Source organism: Acanthochromis polyacanthus, chromosome 22 (assembly GCF_021347895.1).
Source record: "Acanthochromis polyacanthus isolate Apoly-LR-REF ecotype Palm Island chromosome 22, KAUST_Apoly_ChrSc, whole genome shotgun sequence".
NCBI lineage: Eukaryota > Metazoa > Chordata > Actinopteri > Pomacentridae > Acanthochromis > Acanthochromis polyacanthus.
This window is the reverse complement of record NC_067134.1, coordinates 9,884,335-9,893,744: the sequence shown is the minus strand read 5'-3', so window position 1 is coordinate 9,893,744 and position 9,410 is coordinate 9,884,335. Positions and strand designations below refer to the sequence as shown.

At 40.7% G+C, this 9,410-nt stretch overlaps 1 protein-coding gene across 1 annotated transcript; it reads left to right on the top strand.

Annotated features, from left to right (window-relative positions):
• The first annotated feature begins 251 nt into the window (after positions 1-251).
• LOC110971611 (growth/differentiation factor 8-like) lies at positions 252-7,236 on the top strand. The gene is made up of 3 exons (XM_022221989.2): positions 252-632; positions 2,103-2,473; positions 4,347-7,236. The coding sequence occupies exons 1-3, from the start codon at positions 305-307 to the stop codon at positions 4,725-4,727; spliced, it is 1,080 nt and encodes a 359-aa protein (XP_022077681.1). The 5' UTR covers positions 252-304; the 3' UTR covers positions 4,728-7,236.
• Positions 7,237-9,410: the final 2,174 nt, after the last annotated feature.

The window sequence follows — 9,410 nt, the reverse complement described above, 5'->3', positions numbered from 1 at the left end:
GGCAACAACAACGACCTTAAGGAGGGTAGAAAGTGCATTTTGTGTTTTAGGAATAAGTGCAAAAGCTTTAAAAGAGTCCAAAAGGGCAGCTGCAGCCAAAACAACGAGTCAAATCTTTTATCAAGCGTCTTTTTTAATACATTAAATTCAAAATCATAATGTCTTAAAAGTCCTGCTACCTCTTTAAATCTCACTTATATATATTAAAAAAAAATCTGATTTGGAGCCAATCATAAAGTGGTGCCGCCCGGGGACAGCCTCATACCAGACAGCGTCACCACAGAGACTCGTTCTCCTCTCCAGGATGCTCCTCCTGCTCTGCCTCACCGTCTGCTCCTCCGCGGGTTTCGCCTCGGAGATGAACCAGACGTCCAAGCTGCTGGCGGAGAGCGGGGAGCAGTGCTCGGCATGCGACTTCCGGGAGCACAGCAAGCAGATGAGGCTGCACAGCATCAAGTCGCAGATCCTCAGCATCCTGCGGCTGGAGCAGGCGCCGAACATCAGCCGGGACATGATCCGCCAGCTGCTGCCCAAAGCGCCCCCTCTGACGCAGCTCCTGGACCAGTACGACCCGCGGGTGGAGGACGAGGACCACGCAACCACGGAGACTATCATCACTATGGCCACCAAGCGTAACTAAACATAAAAAAGAATTGTTTCACACTTTATGTTTGCTGTTTTCTGCCGTGGGGCTTTTCACAACGCCGTGCGTAAAAGCGAAGCCCGTGCGTAAATCCTGTGCGTAAAGATCGTTTCCAAGCAGCAAACGACCATATAGACTTCCGTATTATTTATATATATATATCTAAGTAAAGAATATATCATGTTTGATTTTCATTTCTGAAGGTTTATACCAGTGTGGCTTCAATCCAGAACAGAAATGATCCGATTTTGGATAGTTTTCGAAAGCTATAGCTGAAAATTACAACATTGTATTACATAATATATCCACATACGCTCCCATTCAAATGTTTGGGGTCACTTAGAAATGTCCTTATTTTTGAAAGAAAGCAGTTTTTTCAATGAAGATAACATTAAATGAATAATAAATCCAGTCTATCATCCAGTCTGTTAATGTGGTAAATGACTGTTCTAGCTGGAAACAGCTGGTTTTTAATGGAATATCTCCATAGGGGTACAGAGGAACATTTCCAGCAACCATCACTCCTGTGTTCTAATGCTACATTGTGTTAGCTAATGGTGTTGAAAGGCTCATTGATGATTAGAAAACTCTTGTGCAGTTATGTTAGCACATGGATAAAAGTGGGAGTTTTCAGGGAAAACATGGAATTGTCTGGATCACCCCAAATCTTTGAACAGTAGTGTATATATTTTATCCAGATATCTGATATCTATATCTAATATATACTTTTTTTTTGCAAATACAGCCATTTAAAAATCTTTTAAGTTGGGATGTTTATGTTAATATAAATTATAGACATTTGAAGAAGTACCAATATACACATCAAAACAGAGAAACAGTGAACCAAAACAATAAAAAGTGAATATATCACAAGTCTAATACTAGATAAATCTGAAGTAGGCAGAATTCATGTATTCTTGCATTTAACCCTCTGGTGCATAGCGGTCACTACAGTGGACAGCTACTAAAACGTGATTTTCTCTTTAATGCATTGGTTTCTATGATAATCTCCAGATACCTTCACATGGAGCAAGACTTTAGAATTTCATAGACTCCTGCTGCTTTTTGTCCTTCTGTTTGATGCAGCTGTGCCCTGATTTGAGCCTTGTGAAAGAAAAGAAACATGCCTAAGTATAATGTCCAAAAATGCCCTGACTTTCTGCCTTAGCCTGTGGCCTGACGGTGACTAAGAACATTGGGACTCATCATCTGGGGAATATAAAAATGAAATTAACAAATAGTTTTTGTCCTTGAGCCATCTAACCATAAAAAAAAGACTACATTTGTCCTGAAAGTGGTGCTCAAGAGAATGTTTGGTCATCGTGACAAATAATCATCTGGGGTACAGCAAACTTTATGAGTATTTCTGCTGTTTATTTGTACACATGCAGCTGTGGGGAAAGTGTTGACGAGACGCCAACCAGATAATGAGACATTTTGTGTGAATGACTTCTTCCAGCCATTCCAGTGAACGAGGACGAGTTGTCCTGCTGTTGTCTGTTCAGCCTCAGCCCGAAGATCCAGCCCAAAAACCTCCTGAGCGCTCAGCTGTGGGTTCACCTGCGGCCGGCCGACATGGTCACCACCGTCTTCCTGCAGATCTCCCGTCTCAAACCCGGGAAGGAGGGAAACAACACGCGTGTCCGGGTCCGCTCCCTGAAGATCGACACGGACGCCGGCGCCGGTTCGTGGCAGAGCATCGACATCAAGTCTCTGCTGCAGGCTTGGTTGCGTCAACCAGAAACCAACTACGGCATAGAAATCAACGCCTACGACTCCAAAGGAGAAGATCTGGCCGTCACCTCGGCAGAACCCGGAGAGGAAGGACTGGTGAGAGCAACAAATCTAACATTCATCCTCATGTTCTGTGACATTTAATCCATAAATGCTAATAACTTTATTACCTGGTTCAAGCATTTGCACAACTAGACACAGACTATTGGTTTACGGAGCAGGTTCTTGCGTTTTGACATGCTATAGTGCAGTTTTTTGGAGTATTTTTATTTGCTTTACATCAATATAACCCTTATATCCCAAGTTTTAATAATCCGTATTGACTTCTGTCTTAACTACTATAATAAATTGCCTAAAAGTGCAATAAATTTTTAAAAAAATGAAATCGTTTTTGTTTTTTCACGTATAGAATAGAGTAGAATAGAATGCTTTTATTGTCATTATGCACACACACAAAATTAAAAGACAATTCTTGTGGTGCAAAGTACAAATAAGACAAATAGATAAAAATAGAAATATATCTACAAAATAGACCAATAAGACAGTGAGAAGAACAAGTACGACAACAAACTGCAGCAGAGATAAGTATGTTCCACTGAAGGTAAAACGTGGTGGTGAACCTGGAGGTCTGTTCCTGGATGGATCTGTATCTTTCCTGAGGGCAGCAGTGAGAACAGGCTTTGTCCTGGGTGTGAGCTGTCAGAGGTGATGCTTCTGGCCATACATCTGGTGTTCTAGATGTCTGACAGAGAGGACAGCTGTGCTCCGATGATGCTCTGTGCTGACTTTCGGACTCTTTCCCGAGCCGTCTTGTCAGCCTGAGAGCGGCTCCTGTAGCACACTGAGATGTTGTGGGTGAGGAGGATGCTTCCTACTGAACATCTGTGGGAGCACAACATCAGTTCACTAATGGGTGGGGTGACTTTCCTCAATTACCTTAAAAAGTACAGACGCTGCTGTGCCTTTATCACAAGGACATTAGTGTTAGTTGCATTTCAAACTACAGAAATAGCATAACTGTATCCCTCAAATTTGTAAAAAAGTTACACAACATCCCGGTGTCGATAGTTTATGAAGAACTCTTTTGTGTGCACTTTATTGTATATTTTTTCAAACCCATCACTGCCAACAAAAAGCGCTCTGAGACCTGGTGAATGTGTAAAATATTAGTCTGACTCCCCAGATTTTTTATGCATGTGACAATGTTGTGGCCCGCTAGTGACCGCCCACCATGCGTGCGATTTTCAGATGCGACACATCTAGTGGAAACGTGACTTTTGGTGGAGTTTGGGTGCAAAAGTTCAGCTTCAGTCAACACACTGGATCCTTTTTAAGGCTGGGTTATGCTTTCCACACGAATGAGCCGCGTGGAAATAAGACACTTGGAATTCCACTCAAGAGAACATGAGTGACTTTACACTCCATGCTGTGTCTGCTCCCAAACTGCAGGGGGCAGTGTATCGCAAACACACGTCTACCTGGTCTACTCTACTACTCAACTAGAGAAGAAGTTTGCTATTGTTTACACCATTTACAACATGACATTTTACCGAATAGTTGCATTTCAGAAGTTAGTTTTTATTTCGCACGTGAATTGTTCACAACCCGGTTGTCATGGTGATCTCTGTGTGATGAATCGTATAAATGTCTGTTTTTCTGAACTTTTGCTGCTAGGAACTCCTGTTCTTCCGCCAGCTTTCCACGTGTCTCCGTCCGTGTAGTTAGAAAAATTTGGAAGTGCACGAAGTGGAAATTTTCCGCTTGAGAGGGGGCGTGGCTGCTAAAATGACGAAATTCGTCCGCACAGAGCTGCACGGACGTGGCTCACGGACGCGGCAAGCATAAAACAAACTTTACTTATCATCAGGGCCGGGATACCTATTGTTGTTTCTCATTGTGCTCCAAATTCAACATTGTCAAGTTAAAAAAGTTGCCAGTAAATGATTTTTATTTTTTAATTGCTCTCCAGCAACCGTTCATCGTGGTGAAGATCCTCGACAGCCCCAAAAGGTCCCGCCGTGACTCGGGCCTCAACTGCGACGAGGAGTCTGCAGAGACTCGCTGCTGTCGCTACCCGCTCACCGTCGACTTCGAGGAGTTCGGCTGGGACTGGATCATCGCGCCCAAACGCTACCGGGCCAACTACTGCTCAGGGGAGTGTGAGTTCATGCACCTGCAGCAGTATCCCCACGCACACCTGGTGAACAAGGCCAACCCCCGGGGCACCGCGGGGCCCTGCTGCACGCCCACCAAGATGTCGCCCATCAACATGCTCTACTTCAACCGCAAAGAGCAGATCATCTACGGAAAGATCCCGTCCATGGTGGTCGACCACTGCGGCTGCTCCTGAGGAAACATCCTCCCGGACAGCCATAGAGGCTTGGTCTTCAGCCAAAGTGATGCAAAACAATCTAATTTGAAACAGTTTCAGAAACAAGGACAGTAAATAAGCTTTGAGAATGTTAAAATATCATTCGCAACAGAAATAAAAAAAAGTTTTCCCAGGGAATGAACTACTAATCTGCATTTTTATCCCAACCCAAAAAGCTGATTTTAACCAGGAAATAAGAACGAAACATGATGAAAAGAGATGATTGTTGTGAGGGATCAGTTAAATGTTGTAAAGACACAACAGCAATTGCACAGATCCTCAACTAAACGTGGCAAAAAATTTTAAAAAAAGAACAATCGTAGCTTACGTTGTGTGAAAGTAGCTGCCTTCCATTTCATTTTGAAACCCATAGTAACAACTGGAGCCACAGAAACAGGTTATGAAACCAACACCTTACAGACCTGTTGGTGAATGCAAAGTTGTTAGCAAATAGCTGCTTGTTTACACATCCAGTAGATACACAGCAACATTATCCCTCAGTGAATCCAAGTCCAAAACTTTTAGCTCTGTTTTTGGTCTCCACCAGCTCTTGAGGCAAGTATGTGGTTCTTTAGCTGCTACATGTTCAACTAGCTCATCTAACTGGGTCTGTTTGCAGCTGAAGAGGTCATGTACAGGACCTTTTTCCTCTGAAAGCGACTTCGAGTTGCAACTAGAATTGTGAAAGAGAATAAACATGATAAAGTTGCGAACTGAAACAATGAACAAAAAGACGCTAGAACGTTCCATAGAGCTGAAGATAACTGCAGCGCTTCTGTGAGCAAACTGTTAATGTTGAAAGTCATTTGATCCATTGTTAAAATTACCGTATTGTTTTCAGTTTCAGCTTTAAGGCTTGCGACATAGTTGCTCTAAACAAAAACAAAGACTTTAATATCTGACAAAACATGCAATTCAGCAAACGAACAGTGGGGGGCAGGATGGTAGCAACATAATGGAGCAGGTAAATGTGAATTTGGGGTCAAATTGTGCACTTTGTGACTTAAGCATGAAATCTGGCACGAGCATTACTTAATGGTCAGTTTTCCAGAAAAAGTGCTAACCACAACAAAAATTCAATAAGGCGGCCATTTTTCAAGACGGGCGCCAGATGGGTCTCTGTTGTGTCACTTTGCTCAGAAACTATGGTGAAAATTGTGATATAAGCATGAAATTTGGTAAGAGCATTTGTCGCAAGCCACCTTCTCAGGAAAAAGTGCTAGCTGTGAAAAAAATTCAACATGGCGGCCATTGTTCAAGATGGCCGCCAAATAGGTCTCTGTTATATGGTTTTGCTCTGATATCATTGTACAAGTTAAATTTGATGAAGTATTTGTAATTTTCATTCCCCACGGTTGATAATCACGTGAAATCATTTGCTTTTAATGTTTGTTTGAGGTAGATATTGTCTTGTTTTGCTGCTTTAGCTCCGAGGGCTGTTAATTGTTCAATTCGAATGTTAATTTCATTGAATAGCCCCATGCCGTACGATAAAATGAAATGTCACATGATTATCTACCGTGCTTAGGGGCTGCCATATTACAATTTTTTAAACGCTTTTATCTAAAAAAGTGACCAACTAGGAACACTCCTGGCAAATTTCATGTTTATGTCACAATTTGCACTCTGGTTTTTGAGCAAAACCACGTAGCAGAGGCCCGTTTGGCGGCCATCTTGAAAAATGGCTGCCATATTGAATTTTTTTCATGGCTAGCACTGTTTTTCTGAAAAGGTGACCTATGAGGAACATTCAGGCAAAATTTCATGCTTGTATCATAATTTGTACGATGGTTTGAACAATCTGCTCCACTAATAATGATGGAAAAATAGTGAATATATCAAATCTAACACGAGATAAACTTGAAGTAGGCAAAATTCATGTATTCTTACTTATATTTTACATGTTAAATGTCCTCTATGGACGCAAACAACTTCAACTTTGCTTCAACTTTATTTTGCATGTTGTACTTTGACTCCAGATACCTTCACATGGAGCAAGACTTTAGGATTTGATAGACTCCTGCTGCTTTTTGTCCTCCTGTTTGATGCAGCTGTGCCCTGATTTGAGCCTTGACCAGAGCAAACCCTGCAGGGGGTCTTTCTTCTGGAAAACATGAACTGAGTGACTCAGAGCCGACACATGGATCCTCCCCGTCCCATCGCTTGTTTGCAAACTCCTTACTGTGATCAGTTCTCAAGAGCAGAGATGCTTCTCTTAAGGACAGGGCTGCAGTTTTTATTCTGTTGTCGTGTTTCCGCTGTGACGGGTTGTGTTGCATGTCGTTAAGCATGAGAAGACTGACAAGGTGTCATGTTTTAACTGACATGTCCTCCCTGGAGCCAGAAAATGCTCATTTGGGTGGATCTGGGGTGATGTTTTCCTCGAAGCTCAAACGTTCTCTTTCTGCTCTTCTTGGGGCTCAAACATTGAATGCATTCGCTGCCTCATAAAATGCTGCCACAGCTGAATTAAAGAGTTTGTTTCTTCTTTTTTTCTGCAAATTTCTTTGTGTGCTACAACCAAGAAATCTCTCTGCAATTGGTCTTAACACTTCCATGCACCATACATCTGCAGTATCGTGCATTCATCTCCAAAACTAGCTTAAAGAACGAACTGAAGAGCATCACAGTAGACAACTTAAACCGCTGGAGGTCAGCAAAAACAAGATTTCCGATGGTGTTCAGTTCTATCAAACAGAAATGTTTATACAGAGATGCATGCAGCTTCCAAGAGACAAACTATCGAGATAAAACAGCCACAGAAAGATAAAACCCACTAAGAGATGCAAAAATGACTGCAAACACACAGAAACAACCCCAAAGAGACAAACGACTAAGAGGAGAAACCAAACAAATGTCAACAGAATGCGAAAGGATCAGAAAGAGAAGCAAAATGAACACAAAAAGACGGAAAAACAACATTCAAATATCCAGTAATCTTTATTCCCATTGAGGAGATCTACTGTAAGTATCAAGAGTCAAAAATGGTGGAAGCTTACAATTGCAGGATTTCCTGATGAAATAAAAGTAAACTGCAATGAAAAACACACAAACACATAATATAAGAATGTGAGAGAGTTAATTATTACATAAAAGACTAGCGGAAGTAATAGTTTTAGTGAATTATTGTTAATATTCTTAAAATAGAGGCCATAGAACAGGAATAGATTTTTAAAATGATGTTTATTTTGTGAGATATTTAACCATTTTGTCCTGCATAACAATGAACAGAGCAAAAACAGTAAAAACTCACTAAGAAGTGACACAAAAACATTTAAAAAGTCACAAGATCAGAAACAGAAAACCTCTGTAAAGAATCCAAAAACTACCATAAAGTGACACACAGCAACCAAAAAGCAAGACAAAAACACAAATAAGAGTCACAAAAGCACCACAAAGAGGCACAAAACCTCTACAAAGAGACACAAAACACCCAAAAATGACATAAAACCACGAACAAGTGACACAAAAACACTACAAAGACTTATAAAATCAGCACAAAGAGACAAAAAACACCAGTAAGAGGTGAAATATCACTACAAAGAGAAAACAAGCACTAATCAGGGACACAAAATGATCAACAAGTGACACAAAACCACCACAAAGAGTCACGAAATCAAAGAAAGAGACAAAAATACACAAAGAGACAAAACACGGCAAAAAAGAGGCACAAACTCACCTAAAAGAGTAAAAAAACTCTAAAAAATTGACACAAAACAACCAAAAAGCACAACAAAAACATGAATAAGAGTCAGAAAATCACCACAAACAGGAACAAAACATCTTCAGAGACACAAAACACCATCTCAGAGGGAGGCTTGAGCTTGATTTGAAGCTGAGTGCAGATGTCCTGGCTGTTGTTGTGCTTCACGGGCAGTCTGACCCAAAATTCTTTGTTCTGCTGGAACGAGGTCCATGTCGGTGATGCTGCAGGGAACTCCAGTTCACTCCTGTGTTTATGTTTGGTCACATTGCTGCAACATGTCCATCTTTCTCTCACTTTTTATGGTTTATGTCTAAAAATATAACACTGAATTCAATTTCTTTAAAAAAAAAACTCAACAAAAATCAACAAATGACAGGCAAAGGTGGACATTTTTTGTATATGTTGTAATTTTAAAATCATACCGGATACATCAAATGAAAAAACCTCAAGATAAATTATTGAAAGAAAGAAAGTTGTCATGATTCTGACATAATTTAAATGACATGTTTCTGGAAAAGATTGACTTTAGGACAGAAACAAAAAAAACTCTAAAAAGAATCACAAAACCACCATAAAGAGACAAAAAAATGACAAAAAGTGACATAAAACCACTACCAAGTGACACAAAAACACTAAAAAAAGAGTCACAATCATCATAAAGAAGTAAAAAAAATCACTGGAGACAACAAGCACCGACAAGTGACACTAAAAAAATCAACAAGTGATCCAAGACCACAACAAGTAGATGACAACTACCACAAGGACACACAAAATGAGCGCAACGAAACAAAAAACGTCACCAACAAGTGACACGAAACACAGTAAGTCACAGAATCACCACAAAAAGGCGATAAAACATTAACAAGTGACACGAAACGATCAACAAGTGAGTCAAGGCCACCACAAATAAATGGAAACCATCATAAAGACAAACAAATACACTATAAAGAGACAAA

Bases quoted from the DNA above. Each gene is read 5' to 3' on its own strand.
- LOC110971611 (XM_022221989.2), top strand. From the start codon at position 305: ATGCTCCTCCTGCTCTGCCTCACCGTCTGCTCCTCCGCGGGTTTCGCC. The intron at 633-2,102 runs GTAACTAAACAT...GACTTCTTCCAG, and splicing joins CATCACTATGGCCACCAAGC to CCATTCCAGTGAACGAGGAC. The intron at 2,474-4,346 runs GTGAGAGCAACA...ATTGCTCTCCAG, and splicing joins AACCCGGAGAGGAAGGACTG to CAACCGTTCATCGTGGTGAA.